Here is a 23,238-nt window from a genome sequence, read left to right as displayed (position 1 = left end):
TCTGGTCACAGATCACAAAAAACATAATAAGCAAATCTGTAATTTGTCCTTCAGCAGCTCTGGAAAATAAACACAGAAAATACAGCCAAAAACCTATTCCGAATTTTACTGTACAATTAGCTGAAATTTTTGTATCATGTTTTGCTAATATTAACCAAAAATCTAAATTAAATGCCCAACCCTGTCAGCTTTTGAGAAAATATGTTTTAATTTTACTCTACTAGAAGCAATATTAGAAGTAAAATCAGTTCAAAATTAAGAAAAAAATCATGATACATTATTATGTTAACTAACAATGGAGGCTCAGTAAAAAGAATACAAGGCAAAGAATAGAATAGTGCACTGTGGTTTTATTGATGGCAGCAACGACAATTTGCCTCTTTCATATGTAAAAAGGATTCAGTTTCATTTAACTAAGAATTTTAAAAAAGTCTTTTGTGGTGTTAGGTCCAAATTCCTTCTGCTCACATGAGCTTTCTTTGTTCCATCCTGCTGCTTGGAAAACCCCAGAATTTCTTCTAGAAGAAGTGTTCAGCAAGTTGGGAGCTGCCAGTGAATTCCCCTCGACTCCAAGAAGGTTTCTAAATGAAAAAACTAAAATACAACAGATAAGGACAAAAAATATTGGCACTCAAGAAACCATAAGTACCCCACATCACTGGGCTCTTTGTGCAACATAGGCTTCACTGTCACTTCATTTTTTTCCTCCAAGGGAATGGATATCTGCTTTTCAGTACTCAGAGACAAAATTCTTTTAAAGAAGAATAAATCAGAAGGCTGCACTTCAATGCAATAAATATGATCGGTCATATGACAAAGAACCCTTTCTGGTAAAGACTTCTCTCTCACAAAACCACAATTTCTCCATTGTTAAGGATGTCAATACAGATTTTATAGCACCTGTGACAATGTGTAGATTAGTTCTGTCATGAAGTAAAGGAAAACCCAAAAAGCATATAAGGACCAAGCACTTATAGGTTCACACTCGTAGGTTCTTTCAATCTTCTCCAAAAGGCCTGACCCTTCAAAACACTCACTTCTGATTATCTGCCCCTCTTCAATTTCAGACTATTAAGACATTCTATACAGAAGATGTGACCTCAGGATTTATTTTTACTATTGTTAGATTCTAATTCTTGTATCTCAACTCTCTAGGAGGAGTATCTTATTTTACAGACCTGTTAAACCTAGTATTTGACTCACACGCACATAAAATTCCCTCTGATAAAATGCTGACTTAGTGTTCTCCACCTCACACTGCTGGATATTAATAAATTATAATTCCTAGGTCAACTGCAATCACAGTGAGGTACTGATTATCCCATACTTCTACTTTATCTCTCTTGTCTTCATAAAAATCACCAGGTGAAGACTTCCTTCAAGTCCACAGTGTTTGTTCCTCTCCATCTTTTTTAGAAGTCCCCTTTTCAAATATTGAAATACTGCAATAATATCCCTTTAGAGACTTCTCTTCCCCAGACTGAACAGGTCCATTGATCTAAATTCCACTTTTAAAAATAATTCAAGAATTTTAAGATCTTGAACCTCCTCCCACTTAAGACCCCTTGCAGTACAGACAAAGATTTTGAACCGATTATTTGGTAATACTAATTCCAGATGTGCATGCCCAAATTCAACACCTGAATGCACGTGCTGAACACTAATTTAGGAAGCAGTACAGCCTCATTTCTGCATTGCTGCACCACTGCATTACTAAGTCCTCTTTGTCAAGTGATATAAGACTATACAGGTAGATCTAAAAGGCTTTGGGTATGAGTTGATACACTGACCTTATGCTTCATCTTTGATACATCCCTATTATATCCAATACAAATATGGCCAGTAAACTCCAGTTTTGGTATTAAGTTGCCTTTGAGAACAAGATACCTTGGATTTTAGATATTACAAACTACAACACTAAAATTCTACTGAATTTACCAATTTATAACATAAAATAATAATAATAATCAATGGTTTTCCATCTCTTCAGGAAAAAGACATTTAGTTACTTAACATAGAGTGATACTCCCTTTCAGTAAGTAAATGTGTCATTAATAAATGGTCTGTTGAAGAGGTAAAGAATCCTGCAGTGGAAAATTGTGGTAAAATTACGTCTCACTGAATCCCTTAAAACTTCCCTGATAAATCTTGTTTTCATTTAACAGGTTACTAAAAACTTGAAATAAGAACATATGCCATGCTCTCAAAAGATCTAAGAAAAGAAAAGGAAGCAGAATCCATACAGAAATCCACTTCTAGGAACAGACATTTAATATTCCTGAACTTTTACATGTCAAGACATTAAAGCTACATTGTTGTACAAGTCCAGGTAAGCTGAAGACAATTTGGGAAAGGATTCTGTTTGATTTTCTGCCTCCATTTAAAATCAGTGAAGAGTTGATTACACCAATCACTTATTTTTGGGAAAGTCCAATAGAAAGGAAAAACTTTGAAGGTTTATTTTCTGTCCCAGATAAGTTTTGATACCAGATCTGCTGTCCATTTAAATCAGGATCCTATTATAATCTTTAAAACAAAGTACAGGAACATCTGCAAGGAAAAAATCACCTGTGCCTTAGAAAGGTTATTCCTTATCTGCTAACAAGTAACTTGCTCTTGAGATACAGGAGTTACTACCACTCTCCCTGGTGCCTCATAGCTGACCAAAGCTAAGTACAGTTTTCTAGATTTATACTGTAAAATGAGAGAAATACCAAAAATATTGCCTAAAATGCAAAAAAAATCCCTGGCTTTAACTGCTGTGTACACTTCACATCTGTCATTCAACTGATCACCCTGACACTGCTCAGGACCAACTGTGCTGGTTAAAACTCTGTGCATATTCCAGAAGAATTTCTGTGTGAACTGTCTCAGAACATGTTTACTAATAGTGATTGATAAATGTACTTAAAATAGAAATTCAAATTACGTTGGCAAAAATAGAACAATTATCACCTCTCTTACATTGCCAATACTGCCAAAATATATTTTAACATATACTCTAAAAGGTGGAATCATATGTTATTGCATGTCAGAAATATCAAACTGCACAGAGATCAGCAGCATGTCTTAAGCCAACAAAATGTGGAGGACTGGAGTAATGAAAAGAACAAAAAAGAGATTGGTAAAAATAAACAGGCTAGTTAAAAAAAAATCAGATTCAAGATAAAGATACACTGTGGGTGTACATAAAACATTATGTGCTTGCCAAAGATTTCTTTAGCCAAAATAAACTTTTGACTGTCTTTTGTAAATTAAGGATTTAGAAGATCAACCAGTGAAATGAAAGTAGCAGAGCTTATGAAATTTGTTTACTGAAATTACTGTAACTGTTTTATCTGGCTGGCCTTTTTAAATTTATGAATGTATGTAGCAGGTGTCTTTTCTAAGGATGATATATAATTCCTTAATTTCTGTAATAAAGTATAGGTGCAAATATATCCTCAAGATTCTGAGTAAAAAGAATATTCTCTATATTTGCGCCTCCCTATTTAATGGTGAACTCACAGATTTTATATTTCTCCTTTTCATGCAAGCAAAACAACAGAAAGTATATTTATTCACATAAATGGCTTATAGAAAGTAGAACAGAGGACTGTCTAGACAGAGCTAGACAGCCCTGAATTCAGCAGGGACTGCAGTTTCCTGTTTCAAATAGGTTGGTCTAATGTATCTGAATAAGACAATCTTGCTGCTGCTCTCAGGTAAAAAAGTATCAGAAAAAAGCTTGCTGAGATGACATGAGTCTTGACATAAAGCAAAAGTCAAAAGCTATTTGCTGAAGGGTTTTTATTGCTTTCCCTCTTCCCACGGAAATATTAAGTCCTCCTAAGCCACAAATTCAGAGAAACAGAGATATCCAATTTCTATCATAAATACACCAATATCCCTAAGAAGAGTACAGAACAATCCAGATTTGTTTATCTTCACATCTAAACCAATACACAAAGCACCCGTACCTTATATTTACCTTTCTTTCCTCATTAATCAGTTTCTAGCTCGAGGGGGTTGATAAAATTGTTGAGTGGGTCGTGTGGACCGCCGTGGCTGACCATCACCTCCTCTGCGGAATTCTAGAGTTTGCTCATACGTTTCTTCTTCCTCCTCCTGCGGGTAAATAGCATTGTTTTAAATGAAAGAGGTGGAAAAAGCATTATACGAGTTGGTATATGCACACATACATACACACATCACATACAGACAAACGTGGAAGGGTGAATCCATGCACACATAGCAACTGCTGCTTCTGTGCTGATGACCATTTAATAAAACAAGTGAGGTATGGGAGTGGGCTTTTCAAACCTAGAAAAGCTAACAAAGTCAAGCTGGCAAATCTCAAAACAATCCCCAGAGCAACAGAAGTTAGTAAATATCTGCAGGGAAGAAAAAAAAATCATATGTATTAAATATAAATTATTTTCCAGGAGTCATACAGGCAACAAACTCAAGAAGCAAGGTAACCTCAATAACCCGCCAGAGCAAGAGAAATATCAGCTTTCAGGAGTTCACAAATATGTGTGGAATGAAATAAAATAATTAGGAAATAGAATTACAAGGAACAGCATCTGGAAATATGCATGCTAAATATATACATCTGAAACATTAGATAAAAATCTATGATGCAGTAATAATGAAAAAGCCTACAAGTAGAGTGAACAATTTAGAGATGTATTTTCTATGTGCAGCAACAATAAATATATGCTCTGAATAATGAGAGGGGAGTTGAATGTATTTGCAATATTCAGCCACTCCTGTGCATCTTCATACCAGAAAGATACTTACAAAGTACATAGAATTTAGAGGTGAAAAAAATGACAAATTTTAAAATAATCAAGATACTGGAGAATGACTTACAAATATTAAAATAACTACGTATTTATTTTGGTCAAGAAATATTGCATGGAGAAACATCCATCTACTGGAATATTTGAAGGTGGTACACATTGAAGAGAGAGAAAAATTTTAAGAGAGTAAGAGTTTATGTCAAATTAAAAATTATAGGCTGAAAAATTAAAAAACCAAAAGCCCCTGAGAATGAGTACGATTGTCAAATGCTGTCTCAGAAAAGCAGGTTTGGTTTCATTTTTTAAATGTCTTTATACTGTAGCAGACACCAGGTCTAGTGGGAACTTGCTTGAAGAAATTTGCTTTTGAGAAAAAGTACTGGATATGTAACTCTCAATCCCTTTTATTCACAACATAGGAACATAAAGCAACAGAAAGCAAGAGCATTGAATGATTCATTAGAAGTTCATCAACAATTCCAACATCCAGGAACTGTCAAGAGTGCAGCATGCACATAACAGATTAAGCAAGTCAAAGCAGTAAAATATTTCACTTTAGGCGACAGAAAGGAAAACCTACAGCTTAAGTTTCTTTCTGTTGTGAAAAGTGAGATCTTAGTCAAGAAAACTCTTTCTGAATCAGCATGAATATCAATAAACATGCATTTTTAAAGTAACAAACAACCACATTCCTCATGGTAAGATCTCCTATTTTACAGGGCACATCAGTGGTCACAGCTATATTTCCAGATTAAGCATTACAGAGAGCTTGAAACAACTGTGTAAGAAAACATATTTTCAGCACTGAATACAGCATAATTGATTTATATCTCTTAGTTTCACTGTAGCTGAAGGCCGAGAAACAGAGTTCTGCCATAAAGCTTTTCTCAGTCTACTTATTTTACCATCTGTAGTACAATAAATTCCCGCATATAAAGAGGTTCAGAGACACTGATTATCCAAAAAAAAATCCAGAGCATTAGATGTCTAACACAAGTCCACACAGTTTGCAATTATGCTAGCCCTAGTACAAACACTCAACTTAGTATATGAGATCATCTCCCATCACTGACAATGCAAGCTGCACCAGCAGCAAATATTAAAAAGTAATCCAAATACCTGAAGTGGTCTAAATATATTTAGCTCTTTCAGTATACCCTAAGAAATATGAATAGCTGAACTTAGCACAGAAATTAAATAGTTCAGTGTATAGCATCTCAACTGTAATAGCCAACCTTTCTCAGCACATCAGAGTAAATTTCTACAGCAGCAAATCTTCATCAAATCTCGAATGTAATGTTGTTGATCCTTTGAACTCAGTAAAGCCAAATTAAAATCAGTATTTGTCTTACATACTTCTATTTTGGTGTAATTGTCATTACACCAAAAATGAAAAGCTTCACATGCATGCATTCCAAATTAAGAAATTTTACTGCGATGGGCAAGAGTGAAATGTGAAATCACATTTACTTTCTTGAGGCTCTGAATAATGTGGATGTGAGCAGCACAGCAAATGGTTAATAACCAACGAGTAACAGAACACCTTTCAAGTGTTCCCTTCTCACTCCTTTCTATGCACAGTGTCTCCACATACTGTTACTGACTGCTCTGTTGAACTCTGCCATCTTCTCATCAGATGACACATTGTCATTTCTTGGCTCTACCTATTCGCATTTGATCCTAAACAGATCCAATGTTCTCCAAAATAACAATTTTCCAAGTCATATCTTTATTTTAAAAAATAGTGCCATTTTATTTCCACAGAATCACAAAACAGAAAAAGGTTGGAAGGGACCACTAGGGATCATGTGGTCCAGCCTCCTGCTCAGGCAGGGTCATCCCAGAGCACACAGCACAGGATTGTGTCCAGACAGTTCTTGAATATCTCCAGTGAGGGAGAGACCACAACCTCTCTGGACAATATATCCCAGTGTGTGGTCACTGCACAGTAATGAAGTTCTTCCTCATATTCAAGTGGAACTTCCTGTGCATCAGTTTCTGCCCATTGCCTCTTGTTCTATTGGCTGGACCACCAAGAAGAGCCTGGCTCCATCCTCTGGACACCCTCCCTACTTTGTTAAGATTTCACTCTCAGTCTTGTTCAAACAGGCACAGGCACAGCCTATTTATCCTTATTTCTATTTTAAGGAAATTTCTTACTACCTTAAAGAAACAATTCAATTTTATGAACTTTAGTCTCACTTTATTTTAAAATTTCTCCACCCTACACTAAAAATTGCTGTTTTGTGGACTCTGTAGGCAGAACTACGTGTATCTTATGTTCACTTCCTTGTTTTTTCTGTTCTTCAACCAAAAAAACTTTATCTGTCTATACTTCTTGCATTATAACTGCAGTCAGTTAGGTCACACATCTTGCCATCAACTCTACTTTTCCAATCTTTCTCACTGCTTGCTTTCAGTTTATCAGTTGCTTGCAACTCATTCTAAGTTATTCTTATCCATATAAGATCTAGATTACATTTTATAAAGCAAAGGTGACCAAAAATCTCCCTCAGAGCATCTTCATTATCCTTCTAGCACCAGTAGAGGCTTTATATTAGTACACTGCTCTAAAAACTTATGTATTTTATTATCTCCATATTTCAGCTTATTTTTCATTATTATCTAAATTCTAGGATCCAGGACTCCATTAGTACTTACACAATGCCAACCTTGGACTATGAAGATTAAATGATCACTGAGATTAAACGATAGCACTAAGCACAATTGCAGAAGACCAGAAAAACTGACAGATCCATAGGAAAAAGCAAGGAAAAGTTCACAATGCAAACAATGACATGCACAGAGAAATTTCTGTACTAAAAGATTAGAATGGAGAGAGAGAGAGAGGGTAGAACATTCCAGCATTCTTTAGCTATTTAAAAACAGAACAAACAGGGAAGGATAGGTAATGTGAAAATTCATCTTCCATTCAATGTTTAGATGTAAAAATCTGCTGTTACTTTTGATGTTTTTTTCCCTATCTCATAAGAAAAGCAAGAACTAAACAAGGGTAAAATGGGAACTCAGTGCTTATATGTTGGACCCATACACTCTGAAAAGCTTGTACCACCACCATATTTGACCAGCTGAGTTTAGTGAATCAGCAAGTAACTTTAGTCCAGACAAGTGACTACCAGCCTGCTTTTACATTAAAAAATTCAGTGGATTTCATAGCTGCAGAATACAGTTATAAATTCAGCATTTAAAATACACCACCAACCAATTTATTGTTCAAATGAACACTATTAGAGCAGAGTAAATTTATTCTTCATTAAAAGCTTTTTCTCTGAATTTCAATGGCAAGACTTCTTTCATTGCATTCAAAAAAACTGTTTAGAGACTTTTTTTTTTTAAACAGTCATTTGAAGTGAATACTTACTGCCTAACTTGTGAGAATGAACAGGTGGATTACAGTAAAGAACCAGACAGAATTTATGCATTGACACAAAAGCTTTGCTGAGTGCTGTGCTCACATATATTTAGGAAGCAGTTGCAAGTCACAGCTGATCAGCTCCTGCACTTTTGCCACTTACAAAGCAGTTACCTCCGCCTATTACTGCTTACGGACAGAAAATTCTGCTCCATTCACTGGGCCTTTCTGCTGAAGCTTTTCAATTATAGCTCTCTGTGGGCTATTAAGGGAGGAACACCCAAGCCTGTGCAGGGAGGCATGAAGAAGCAGCATGTAGAAGCAGTGTGAGGCCAGGGATCATGAGACAAAGAGACAGAAGGCAAAGAAAGCAGAAGATATTTTCCATTTAGGTAGTGTCTAACCTCTCTTTCAGTTAAGCTGTAGATTTAACTTCACCCACACACTGAATGCATGTGGAACTTGCTGGTTCAGTACAAAGAGTGTTGGCTTCCTTGCAAAATGACTTTTTCTTTCATGTGCATTTCAAATTTCATTTCCTGATCCAGATTTAATGCTTTTTTGCACTGCCCACTCTGCAGGCAGCAGCTGTCTCCTGCCGTTAAAACACCAAGTGATTGCTTTTTTCCTGGTTAAATTCCTTTCTCAGATTTTGCTTCTCTTGCCTAATCATGCAGTGTTGAGCTCTTTGAGTAACTGTTTTGGTTTTTGCATTTTCTACTTACCAGTGCTTGGATCAATCAAAAACAGACTACAAGATTATCCAGATGAATCAAAAAAAGAAAGCAGAGAAAACTCATACTATGGCCACATTGAGAAATTCACAAGTATTCTAGAAATAGCTAAATGTAATTATTTTTTAATCATTTTATATGTATTATATTATATATCCTATATTTGCAAGGAAAAAAATAATTTGGTGAAGTGTCTATAGTATTCTCTGGAACTTCTACTTTATCTGAATACTTAAATAGATTCTTTGAACTCTGTAATAACTAAGACTGAAGCAGGACTTTGCTGGGTGGGGGGGAAATAGGTTTGTTATACAACTTTAGAGTGACTTTAGGCCATAATTTCAAAAATTACTATCAAATGAGGTGTAAAAATTTTAAATGAAAGAGGAAGTATGACTAATGCAGATTTTTCAAGGGTGTTAAATTAAGCAAGTACTGACTTTTTTGTGAAGTGTCTATTACAGAATAATTCAACATATCTATTCTTCATCAATTTTCTTTGCAAGATAGGTTTCTTACCTAAAATATCAGTTCTTTCACAGAGTTATCTTTGTAAGCCTGCAGATGCTCACTTTTTTCCCCCACAGTGCACAACACATCTGTATTGGACTGGGCCTATGGGCATTCAAATTCCTGCGTTGAATTATGATGAGAGGAGCAAGTGGGGTTTGAGGTTGTACTGCCAGATCTGCATATGGCTGCCCCATCACTGACATCAGATCATTAATAGAAACTCTTAGCCCTATCAATGTCTTATGTCTGTAAAGAACACGCAGGATAAGCAATTGTAAAGGATCTATAGGGTATACAACTTCTCATACTTGAACCTCATGACCCAATAAGCACCTCGCCACATATAGGATTTTGCAAGCATGAGGCAATTAGCACAGATACGTGAGTATAAACCCATATATGCTGCATGTAGGGTCCTCCATAGGGAACTCTGGTTTGACTTTTATGTCTAAACCATCAATAGCTTCGCCAAAGTTTTTAGCCCTGGCTTCACTCCAGTAAAATAGTATATTAGGTAAAACAGTGGTGACAGAAATGAAAATGTCAAATGTATTATGGCAACTGTTAGGAAACTTAATTGTCCTCAAAGGGATAAAATTGACTTGCTGTATGGTACTGTGTGATTTGCTACAAAAACCCTGTAATTTTGAACTGCAACTACCCAATTACTGTTTGCTGCCATTCTACATACAGCCAGAATAATCCCTACCCATCTACTAAATATTTTAACCTACAATACTAGGGATATCTTTCCCCTTCAGTGGTCTGAAATTGTATGAGATTTTGATGTGCTATACAAATAAAACTCTACATTGTACTTTCAAGCTCTCTATAAAGCCTTTTTTTCAAGACAGAAAATCAGTCAATATTTCCCTAATGTAGAAGCAGTCAATTTCAACAGATACTGACCACGTTACAGCAAACTTGCTGTAATGGCATTAAAAAATATATAGAAAAACAATAAAACATATACCCATTGTTTTCCTTATTTACACGTAGGAAAAGGAAATGATCCTTATGAGGACATATTTTTCTCCACTGAACACAGATGGGCCACAAGGAAACACGTAACGGTATGTAAAACTAAGTGGCATGGAATTATCCCATAATAACTGTTGCTTTCCCATGTTCCAAATAATAACTGCAAGACGACCCTTCCCTGCGTAGTCTTCTCCTTAGCATCTGAAATAAATTAATAATAATAAATATTTTCTGTTGCCTTTCATTAACCAAACCACGTAAAATTTTATATTTTCTTGGCTGGCTTTTGTAAAAGTCTATAAAGTACTCTCAGGACAAGCAAATGCCTTATTACACATCAATTAAAGATACTAGATTTATAATAAAATGATTTTCTAATCCTGAAGAATGTAGTATACACTATTAATTTTAAATAGAAGCATCTCATTTTTCCTCTGCTGAAAATATAAAGAACCTGAGCTTCAAAACCAGCTAATTTTTAAACAATTCCACTAAAAGCATACACATCCTGAGTTTCAAGTGAAGCAACAAACATCAAAAAGAAAGCAGCAGAAAATTAGTGGATTTTTCAGAGAAAAAAATAAAGAAAAGGAAAATAAATGGATAGACAAGGAAAACAATTACACACAATCTGAGACAACTAAAAGCAAGACAAGTTCACTTGGAATCAGACTTTTCTTTGTACTTCATTGTTTCAACTGTGGAAACAACACATTCATTTTCTAAATAGAATTTAGAAATTCTATTTTTTGTAATAGAATTTTTTTGTCATTTTTTTACTACATTTCCATTAAACTAGGATAATGTAAGCCTGGGGCATGATTATCCCACAGACATATTGTTGGCTTATTGGTTCCCTTTAAGGGTATTGCACAGTTCATTCATACTTGCAGTAGTACCCTCTGGCACACATGGAAATAAACCTGCAACTCTTACTGTGTCTTTGTGTTGAAATAGATGTACTTTCCTGGAAATTTGTCACTGTGTTCTCAACACAGGAAAAAGTAATGGATCTTAAAAATTCCTTACAAGTACATATTTAAGCCATTCAAACCATATCCCTCTCACTAGTGAAAAGCTTCTTGCTGGTAACACAGTCCTAAACTATAGCAAAAAAGAATACTTGCATATATCAGGAAAAAAAAAAATCAGCACTCAGTTTCTCTGCATGAAGTGCAATTGTGAGAAAAACCATACAAGTCCACATAAGGGTAGAGGGGAGGGGGAAATATCTGCTGTATTGCTGAACCTGTTTTAGCATGTGAACAGAAAATCCTGCCAACATAAATTTCAGAAAGAAAACACTCGGTGATGTCATGAGAAATTATCTAATGTTTTCTTGTTAGGACACAAAATCACTATCAAAATCTTAACAGGGAATAAGAGAGTTTTGGTCATGTTTTACATGAAAAAGAAGGCTGTGTGCACAACCTCACCCATGATGGAATTTGACACCTGAATCCAACAAGTCCCACCCACAGGTGTATATTTAGTAAACAAACACTTATGTGAATTTTTTTGTGAATGACTGACTGCACACCAAAAAAATTAGAAAGTAAAACATGGCAAAATTTATTTCCATAAATATACAGAAAAATAAAGAAACATATATAAACCAACACCTAGATAAAAACTGAACAAACCTGCATACAGGTAGTGCAGGGACACAGCAAATTTAAAGTCTTCAAACAGAATCTGCCCATGAGACAACACAGAATATTAAAAAAAGAGAGTTATCTTAACTTGAAAGTCAGGACTTCTACATTACTCATTATCTTGTATGCTTTATATTTTAAAATAAAATTTGCTGAATGGCACTTATATTTTAACTAATAGCCATGACTTAAAAAATAGACCATGTCATCCTGCAAGTTCTACAACAGGTTCAAAAGATGATGGGTATACTTAAAAACATTAGGAACCTTTTATACTGCTACAGGATAGAACAGTTGGTGGCGGTCACAAATGGTGTTCCCCAGGGCTCAGTATTGGGAGCAGTTCTGCTTTATATATTGATCAATGATCTGGATGAGGGGATCAAATGCACCCTCAGTCAGTCTGCAGATGACACCGAGCTGGGTGGAAGCATTGATTTGCTGGAGAGCAGGAAGATTCTACAAAGGATCTGGACAGGCTGGATCAAGGGGCTGAGGCCAATTGTATGAGGTTCAATAAGGCCAAGTGCCAGGTCCTGCACTTGGGTCACAACAGCCCCAGGCAGCTCCACAGGCTGGGGGCAGAGTAGCTGGAAAGCTGCCTGGTGGAAAAGGCCCTCGGGGTGCTGGTTGATAGTGGCTGAACATGATCCAAGGTGTGCCCAGGTAGACAAGAGGGCCAATGGCATCCTGGCCTGGATCAACATTACTGTGGCCAGCAGGACCAGGGTAGTGACTGTCCCCCTGTACTCAGCACTGGTGAGGCACATCTTGAATGCTTTGTCCAGTTCTGGGCCCTGAACTTCCAAGAAAGACACTGAGGTGCTGGAGCATGGAAGGGCAACAGGGCTGGTGGAAGGTCAGGAGCACAAGTCCTATGAGGAGCAGCTGAGGAAACTGGGGTTGTGCTTAGTCTGGAAAAAAACGAGCTGAGGGGAGACCTTATCACTCTCCACAGCTACTTTGAAGGAGGTTGTAGCAAAGTGGAGGTCAGGGTCCTCTCCCAAGTAATGAGTAACAAGACAAGAGGAAATCACCTCAAGTTGTGCCAAGGGAGGTTTAGATTGGATATAAGGAAAAATGTCTTTACAGAAGCCTTAGTCAGGCCTTGGAGCAGGCTGTCCAGGGAAGTGGTTGAGCACCATCTCTATAAGTATTTAAAAGACCTGTAGATGTGGAATTTAAGGATATGGTTTAGTGGTGGACTTGACAGTGTTAGACTAATGATTTTACTCTATGATCTTCCAGGCCTTTTTCAACCTAAGCAACTCTACTATCCTAAAACCGTAATAGCCAATCCTCAGTAATTTTTACATCTACACGTTAAGTTAGGAACAAAGTAAAAAAAAAAAAAAAAGAAAACCTACAAAATTTTCCAGGTGTAAAAGTAAAAACATTGCATAATAACCCGGTAGCACCAATTTACTCACATTCACAGGTATTTCCCTTCCCTTCCATTTGATATGGAAGGACGTCCATGTCCAGGTTGAGTGATGAACTTTAGTTGAGTAGCTCCCTCCTTAAACTGGCCTGAATTTGTGGAAGATTCAACTCTCTCAGTGGGGAGTCAGCTTCACTCCTCTCCCTGGACACTGATGAAACTCTGTGACTTATGATGTGATTTCCACCCTCTGGACCTCTAAATGCCCAGCTGTGAGGATTGCTGATGTAACCTAACGTCTGACTTCATCCAAAAGAGACTGATTACCCGTACACGGAAAAGACGTGAGACTGAATTGGCCAGGAAGGAATGCAAGCAAGAAGAGAAACCCCACAAGTCTGCATCCAATATCTTGTAAAATTTTACTGTCAGTTGTAGAACATTCAATAACATTCACCAGCAGTCCTACATTGAAATAGTACACTGGAGGAGCTCCATCAAGAAAGGAGCAAAGAGTATGGCAATAACTAAACATCACTGCTTTCATTTGCTCTAATATGCCTTGTGACCCACAGTGGATGTTCTAGATGAGAATATATAGTCTAGAGGAAGAACAAAAATGACCACATCAGAAAAGAGATGAAGAAATAAATTCAAATAGGAAACTATTACATAACTATGTAAACCTTTTCTGCAAAAGATTTTATCAACTTGAGCCTGCATGAAATAAACTCACAAGATTTTCACTAAGAAGTCAGAAGCAACACTTCCAATTAGGTAGCAAAGGAAAAAGAATCAAAACAAAATACCAAAAAAAAAAAAACCAAAAACCCACCAAACACCCCCCCCCCCCCCCCCCAAAAAAGAAAAGACCAATTATAAATGGACTTCATAATAAGAATAGGAGAATCTGAACTGAGCAATGAGATAGTCTCTGATATCCACCTGCATAACCAAATGTTCCAGGTTGGAAAGTTAGAAGATTATACCATATTTGATGTTCAATATATGTGACATACACATTAAATACACAAAACATGAATAAAAAGTCCCTCTGTATAGCCATCACATATTTATTGCTCTCTTATTAACCAACTCTCACTCTCATTAGAGAAACACGTGTTTCCCTTTGGCAAAGATCTCTTCAAAACTAAAAAATAGAACCCACAAAAAACATACAACAACCTAACTCCCTCAATCTTCTTTCTTCTCCCCTTATCCCCCCAAAAAACAGCCCAAAAGAGTAATTTCTTATGTTCTAACATTTATGAAAGAAACAAAATCACCTTGCTGAAAAAAATCTGCCTTCACAGTAAACTTTTTTTTTTAGTTCTTATATTATAAAAGATTTCTTTTTTTAGATATTATTATAGATAACACCTGCAGGTCATCAAACAAGGAAGAAAAATGTTCAAGCATTTGAGATACTAATCATCCCTGTATAAGGAAACTTCAGTACATTACGTAACGTATCTCTTCAACATGTGCTGTATACATAAGAACGAGTAAGATGTGGAATCCCATACACATACCCCACGTACTCCACAGATTACATTCATCATCACTTCTATTCTGCAATACCAAATCAACAGTATCATGTCACCCTTCCTTAGAAAGCAACCAGTCAAGAATACTACACCAATTCCTCTAATTTCCTCTCTAATTAAAATCCTTTGAATTAACCTATGAAATGTGGACAAACTCAGAACACAGGAAAATGAAGAAGATAGGGAAACCAGGAGAGAAACAGTGATGGCAAGAACAGTCCAGATACTTTTACACAACTAATTTCTTTTACTCAACATATTTAATCTCAAAACAGGCAATGCAGAGAAATACAAATTAAAAGAAAATAAAATCCTTCAGAATTCTCAAAATTAGATTCTGAAGAACTTTAACCACACTAGAGCAGGATCAAAAATAATACTTTAGCCAGGTAAAGCTATGCTATCTCAAAACAAAATTGCAACTCAGTTTAAAAGAATATATTTAGTGAGGAACAGTCTCAAAATAAACAACACAAGGAAGGAGGCCAAATACAGTCTCCAAATAATGAATTGTCATTCATTACAGTCAATAACTATGGGAGAAGGAGAAGAACAGTGTAGTGTTCCAAGTGAGCTTCTTTAACTGTCACGACTGTTTTCAATAATTGTAAATGCCAAGAAGAATATGTCCTTAATCTGATTTATACAGCTGGCAATCATTTGTAATAATATTTCATAGTCTGATGAATATGAAATGCTCAAGGTGAAGACAAATATATTTTACAATGTCTAATGATACAAGCAGAAAACTGAAAGTTCCTGGTTTATGCCCACTTGGTAGAAATTACCTTCTCAATTGAAATTTGCCTCCTCTAGTTCATTAAAAAGTAAAATGCAGTTCTTTAACCACGTTTCAATGTCAGTTACTGTGTTTCAGCTAAAGGGCTGGTAACTTTCAGAGGAATAGCTAAATTGTGAAGTCTGTCTATATTCCAACATGGATACAAGTAAAAGTTTGAAAAACTATGCAGCTTCTCAGAGGATAAAGGTGCTAAAGAAAAGCATTTACTAGTAGTTGAACAGGAAAAGTCTTTTCCAAAAAGTTTGTCTCTAAATAATTCCCCTTAAAAGAAGGCTGGGGAAATGAATAATTACATAAAGAATTATCCTGAGAGAACCTGAAGGTTAATTGTGTGTATAGGGCATGTATGATGGCATACTGTAAAAAATGCAATGGAATTTAAGGCAATATTTCCAGTGAGTACAAAAAGCCTCAGGTAAGAATAAAAAAGTTTAAGATAGATTATGAAAAGCAATTTTTTCAGCCTAAGAGGACAGGGATAACTGAAATCACCACATCTTGACAAGATGAAAAGTAAGGCACATCCCAACAAAATTACTACCTGTATCTCAAATGCTTTCATAAAGCCAAAAGATAGCCTTTTGTGGAAATTAAATTCACACTAGTAATGTTAATTTCAACAAATGTCCACCACCACTCAGGAGGATGAGTAGCCCAAAACACCCAGCCTTCATTTAATGAATTGAGTCACTGAATTATTTTGAACTGTAAAAATTTTCTAGCGATTTTCCTAACAGTAGAGAAGCCAAAGAAATAAAGACATCAAAGTCTTCACTGATGCAGTTCGCAGGGACATTTTTTTCTACAGGAATCTAAGAACTGATTAAGTAGACTGTACCATTCTCTTTTACTGGATTTGGTTTTTTGTGTAGTCAATGAGGACAGAAGCTAGATAAGAGATCCAACCAGGACACATTTATCTACTGCACCTACTTAATTATTCAGTGAGAAGATTTCTGGCTAGACACACAACACAAAAAGACAACAGTGTGATGCCAAGGGCATCCAGGCCTGAGAGCCATAAAGAAATCCTTCAAGTAGTTATTAGCCTGTCATAAAGATATTTGAATGGATTTAACACTTCATAAAACAAGTAGGCAAAAGTCTTCTCCAGCTTACAGAAGCAGCTGTAACCTTTTACCATTGAGTGGTTTTCAGCACTGCTCTTTACACTGCTGGGGAGAAATTCAAACACCTTCAGAAAACTAACAGGAGTTTACCTCTTTACTTACCTGAAATGTGACAGGTATGATTAAGTCCTGAATTGCAGTTTAAGGGAATTCAACGCACACAGAAGCTCTTAAAGCTCTGTGACAAGACACAGCGTTATCAAACTTGAACTCTGAACTGTCTGCCAGCAAGAATTAACTGCAATCCAAGATCTTGTTATTTTTCCTTCCTCAGCTCATTCCTTACAGGAGGAATGAGTTGAGAAAATCTGCAAAGTGGATTTTCAATCGCCACAGAACAAAACAAAATATAGAAAAAACAGGAGTATGTATAATATTTCTGCTATAAAAATAATTTTTGTCTTCTTATATTTTTATGCAGAAATACAGTGCAAGATACTGCAGGAAGAGGAAACTAAGCTAAACTATAAACTTCACTTCATAATTAGAAATCCTAAGGAATTCAAACAATTGTAAGGAAAGAATCTATAACAATTCCAGCTTGTTTAGAGAACAATCAGTTAAGGCCATAGCATATAAAAGTGAAACTAGATACATACATAAGGAACACTAATATCTTTAATTCCTTCATACAGATGTAGAAAACAAAAAAAAAGGTAATTGTGGTGTAAATAGGGTGGGAAAAGGCCTATGACATTACTAAGTAAATAGAGAATGGAAAACAAAGCAAAGACTTACTTGGCTTTGGGGAAAAATGTCACAAGATAAACACTTAGACTACACATTTTCATAATTTATTAAGGGAAAAATACCCTACAAATTAGAGAATAAAATTAAGACTTAGAGTTTAAAGTATTATCTTGACTTTATTTTTCTTTTTTCCACAGAACAAATTATTGATTCAGGAAGGTCCTTTCAATGCTTCTCAGTTTTTAGTAAAATTTTACATTGTTTACAAGAAAAAACAAGCAGTTCTTACTTCTACAATGGCATTTCAGTGACTTTTTTTATTTGGATTAAAATACTTTAATTAAGTGACTCCTGCTACATTGAGGGAATTAGTGGAATACAGTATTGTAGTGTTACATATAGGACACTCACAAGAACTCTAGAATAGTAGAATCCAAGTGCAGTTTTATTATTAAAAATATTTATGAATTTCATACCTATAACATATTTTTTCAGGCACTAAGAAAAACAATAAACAGTTCTAGTGTTCTTGAATGTATTTCTATTGTATTACATATGATTATTTAAAAAAATTTCTCACTATCTTTTTGGTTTATGTTATGTAAAACTCAGCTTTTTCTTCTACTTCTAGGCATCAGAAAGATAAAGAGCTGCATGTAAGGTGTAAGATAGACTGAAAACTTAAAAGAACTGTAGGCAAACGGGGTAATGGACAGTACACAATCAATTATTATACTTTTATCATTAAGTTGGTAAGTACAACGTGTTCTGAGAATACAAGGCAGAGTTGATCTACAGTTAAGACAAGAGAAAACAAAACAAAGAAAAAAGAACACCAAAAGCCAAACAAACCAAAAATCACTTATAAAGGTTTCCAAAAGCAGACCAGAAGCTGAGGTGCTTAAATAATATGTAATGTCATCAAAATAAGGTCACTGTGGCACTTTGGCTGCCCTTTCAAGTGACTAACCAAACAATGTTTTACTTTACTTTTTTTACTTCCTCCCAGTGGTATGATGTCATCCGTTTATATTTGTTGGACAAATAATTAAATTAAACATGAGTACTAAACAAAACAGTACTGAAATAAACAATAAAGAGTAATCAATTCTAAGACATAGGCTAAATTTATGCCTTAATAGAGTTCACTGAATCTTGTGTCAATATCAGCAGCTCTTTCAAAAAAGGAGTCTGAATTAGGACATCAGAACTCACCTACAGCATATTTCTACAAGTTTTCAGTACAGACAGCTAAGAAAGATTAAGAATCGTGCAATCACAGAACATGCTGAATGGAAGGGACCGACAATGATCATCAAGTCCAACTCCTGCCCTGCACAGAATGTCCAAAGAATCACACCATGTGCATGAGAGAATTGTGCAAATGCTTCTAGAACTCTTATGAACTCTTGGTGCTGTGACCACTTCCCTGGGGAGCCCATTCTAGTGTTCAACTACTCTCTGGGTGCAAAATCTTTTCCTGATATCCTCCCCTGACTCATGCCATTTTCATGCCACTTCCTTAGGTCCTGTCACTAGTCACAAGAATGAAGAGATAAGTACCTGCCCCTCTTCCCTTTGTGAAGACATTGAAGACCCCAATGAGGTCGGCCCTCAGTCTCCTCCAAGCTGAGCAAACCAAATGACCTCAGCTGTTCCCCACAAGGCTTCCCCTCAAGGCCCTTCATCATGCTTGTTGCCCTCTTCTGAATGCTCTCTAATAGCTTAATGTCTTTCCTATATTGTGGTGTCTTAATCTGCACACGGGACTCGAGGTGAGGCCACCCCAGTGCAGAGCAGAGCAATCCCATCCTTTGAGTGGTTACATCAGCATGCTGTACCTGATACCTCCCAGGACATGGTTGGCCCTCTTGGCTGCCAGGGCACAGTGACTCAACTTGCCATTGACCAGGACCCCCAGGTTCCTTTCTGCAGCACTGCCTTCCAGCCTCTCATTACCTAGTGTACACACAAAATCAGGGTTGCCCCATCCCAGGTGGAAAATCCAGCACTTGTCCTTGTTAAACCTCATGTATTTGGTGAGTGCCCAGCCCTCTTGTTTGTCTGGGTCCCTCTGAAGAGCATCTCTACCCTCAAGGGAGCCAACAGCTCCTCCCAATTTGGTCTCATTGGCAAACTTATTCCTTTGAGACCTATTGCTAAGTCATTAATGAAGATATTGAAGGGCACAGAGCTGAGTATGAAGCCCGCAGAGCCCCAACTCTGTGACTGGTCACCAAAACTGTGAATGTCACCCTATTCACCACAACCCTTTGCACCTGATCTGAGAGCCAGCTGCTCACCCACTGCATGTGTTTATCTGGCTGTGGGCTGGACATTTTGTCCAGGAGGATACTGTGAGAGACAGCATCAAAAGCTTTACTGAAATTCAAAAAAATTACATCAATTGGCTTTCCTAGGTCAGCTAGGTGAGTTACCCTGTCAAAGAAGGAAATTAGGTTTGACAAGTTGGACTTTCCTCACACAAAGCTGTGCTGGCTGTGACTGATAAGTGCATTGTCATCCAGGTGTTTTTCAATACCTCCTAGAATAACCTTTTCCATTATTTTACAAGGCACTGAAGTGAGACTGAAAGGTCTGTAGCTTCCAGAGTCCTCCTTGCCCTTCTTGAAAATTGGGACAGCATTGGCCAGCTTCTAGTCAGCTGGGACCTCTACAGATTGGCAAGACCACATAAAAATCATTGAGAGAGGTTTTGCGATTACATCAGCCAGTTCTTTGAGGATTCTTGGATGAATCCCATCAGGCTCCATAAATTTGTAGGGATCTAGCTGGATCAGTAGGTCCCACACAATTCCAGGGTCAGTTGGGAGTTGATGATTTTCACAGTAATGGTTCTCTAGCTCAGGGAACTGAGACTCCCTTGGTCCATCATCCATGTTGAAGATGGAGGCAAAGAATGTGCTAAACCCCTGTGCCTTGTCCCTGTCCCTGTTTGTGAGGTGACTGTCCTCATCTGGTAACAGGCTGTTATTTTTACAAGGCCTAGTGCCATTAATATATTTGAGAAAACCCTCTTTTTTATTGCCCCCCTAGTTTCTGGCAGTTTCAACTCCAACTGAGTTTCAGCTGCATGAATTTTCTCCCTACAGTGGCAAGCAGCATCTCTGTATTCCTCCCATGGTACCTGACCCTGCTTCCACTGGCATACGCCTTCCTTTTTTGCTATATTTCCAAGAGAAGACTGCTGTTCAGCCAAGCCAGCCTTCTGCCTTGCCTGCTTGACTTTTGGGAATTGCTTGCTCCCAGTGCCCTTAGGAGGTGATGGTTAAAAAGTGACCAGCACGGATGGACCTAAGCACCTACAAAAGGGACTTTACTTAGCTATCTAGAAATTATCTGGAACAACTGAAATAAAAATCAGCATATTTCCAGTAATACATGCTCCTTGGGGCCAATAGCATTAATCAGTGAAAGAAAAGAAATTATTGAAGTCAGTTTAAAATCTGTTTTGTTCTCTTGTAAAGAGGAAATACAACCAAGTTACTTGAATCTTAAGTCAAAGAACTAAGCAGCATCATAATTTTATTTTGCATTCATGCATGCTATCTAGATTAATATAGTAATGAGAACACTGAGACAAAGAAATGACTAACAGTGTTCAGCTTAAAAGACAAACCTGAGTATCAATGGGTGATTAAGAACTGCAAATGCTTAATGAGGATTATGCTTAGTACCTAAACACAAAGAAGTGAAGAGGTAGGTCCTAACCAACTTTCTCCTGCAAAAATCCTATAGCCGCAAGGACCTTCTAGCAACAAAAGAGAAATTTGTCATAAAACAACCCATTCAAATGATGTTTACTGTTAAGATGTCGATTGGCATTTATCCTGTGTAACTGTAACGATCTGAAAATTCGTTGTTTGAATTTATGCAATTCAACTAGGCTACTTTGAGAGAAAAATGAACCTCGATAAAGGTATTTTTCACTTCTGAATGGACCGAAAGTCCTTGAAAACACCTCTTTGTCTCCAGTAACAACAAAGGAAGCCTCAATGACTCGACCAGGATGCAGCATGATGTCAGGACTATGGTACTAACCGTCATAATTGCCTCTCCATACATTGTCCAACCCTTGTGTCAGCTTTAACAAACTAACTCTGAAATAAAATGAGCCAACCTGAGGGAACAAACATGTGGTCCAATTCATTCAACTCATCTTGTGGCTACATGACTGACAATCCAACATGGGAGGAGAGCGATGAGGAAGAACACATGGTCACACCTACGCAGAAGAGGCAGGGAAAATGGCCACCTCAGTACTAGGATCAAGTAGGAAATGACACCTCACTACTAGGATCAACTTAGTCTTAATACTAAGCTTGCGAGACTTAGTTCTTAGACTCTGAGAGCTAACATTCAGTGGCCTAAAGTAAAATAAAAGCCACTCCTAAAAAAATGAAATCACATGAAGAAAAGTCAGATTATTAACCCAGAAAAAAGGTTAAAGTCATACAATCATACAGTAAGTAACTAGCACCTTACAGGTCAGCTAGTAGGACAAAAAGAAGGGGGAGTAAAAAGGGTTACGTTTTCATACAAACAGCAACGTATCAGCTGGGAAGAGTTTCAGGTATCTTTTTAAGTACAAAAAGGCCATCTCAGAGGCATTTGAGAGCTACAGACAACAATATATGTTATAAGACCACTAGAAAGAAACAGGAGTTGACAGTTCAGCCTCTGCAGCAGTAGCAACATGGTTCTATGACCCAAAATAAGAATTTAAAATAAGCATAGTCAACTCATCATTAAGGAATCAATATGTGGATGTATTTTTTTTTTTGTGCAGTCTTTTATAGTAAGAGTAAACAGCAAAGAATTGTGCATTCCTGATTTGGTTTTTTTAATCAAAATGTATCTCTGCTTCCATGATATTCACTAGTAAAGCCTTTTAAAATTTCCAACATCCATAAGGCTAATACATCCTAAACTTCATAGAACAGATTTTGATGCATACATGACCACTACAATATTTGGCAAAGAAATCATTGAAACAAGAATAAAATCGTAATACAAAATAAAGGGATACAGATGTCTATTTTTAAAATAGTCATACATACACATGTAGTGAAAAGCTTCTGAACATATGCTTTAAATGACTGCTTCCTAACTCTTACAGAGCAACATACAATGTACATGAAATAAAACAAAAAATTGGGTTGAATAGAGTAAGTAACAGCTTTTAAGAGAGAAAACATGCATAAAACTCTTTGGCTGACAGATCAATTACTCATTTTCAAACAATACAATCGAAATTTATTATACAGGAAGAATACCACATTGTAATACATGTCTATCAGGTTTCAAATAGACAACTAAAATCTGAGATTTTGTTCATGTATTTGTGCAACTATTTTTCTACACATGTAGGTAGCATTCTTTGCATGAGGAGGCATTAATTGCCTAAGAGTTACATGTTTTGTACATATTATGTAGTTTATGTTTTTTAATACAATTTGTTATCACATACCCATGTGTCTGCATGAACAGGCCTGATGTTGCTGAGAAGCACCTCCTCATAATTTCCATAATCACTGAATTTAACAACTGCAGTTGTCCCAGAAGAATGAAGAGCTTCAATTTCTGCCCGGTAGAACTTAAAAGAGAAATTTTCAAAGGTCACAAAA

General features: G+C 36.6%; 1 protein-coding gene across 3 annotated transcripts in view; it reads right to left on the bottom strand.

The window, feature by feature from the left end:
* Nucleotides 1–330: 330 nt before the first annotated feature.
* The window catches only part of TDRD3 (tudor domain containing 3), a 92,134-nt gene continuing 69,226 nt past the window's right edge, over nt 331–23,238 (bottom strand). For 2 of the 3 annotated variants that reach the window (XM_088159731.1, XM_014895359.2), the window contains exons 12-14: nt 23,082–23,207; nt 3,960–4,107; nt 331–594 (exon numbers count right to left, since the gene is read on the bottom strand). In XM_088159731.1, the coding sequence (XP_088015857.1) occupies nt 3,988–4,107; nt 23,082–23,207 (246 nt within the window). In that variant the 3' untranslated portion in view covers nt 331–594; nt 3,960–3,987. The remainder of the gene's footprint in view (nt 595–3,959; nt 4,108–23,081; nt 23,208–23,238) is intronic. The other variant, XM_014895358.2, reaches the window with a different exon arrangement.

Source organism: Sturnus vulgaris, chromosome 2 (genome assembly GCF_052056855.1).
Source record: "Sturnus vulgaris isolate bStuVul1 chromosome 2, bStuVul1.hap1, whole genome shotgun sequence".
In the NCBI taxonomy this organism is placed as follows: Eukaryota; Metazoa; Chordata; class Aves; order Passeriformes; family Sturnidae; genus Sturnus; species Sturnus vulgaris.
Note: the sequence above shows the minus strand (reverse complement) of the source record. Positions and strands in the feature narration are given on the sequence as shown.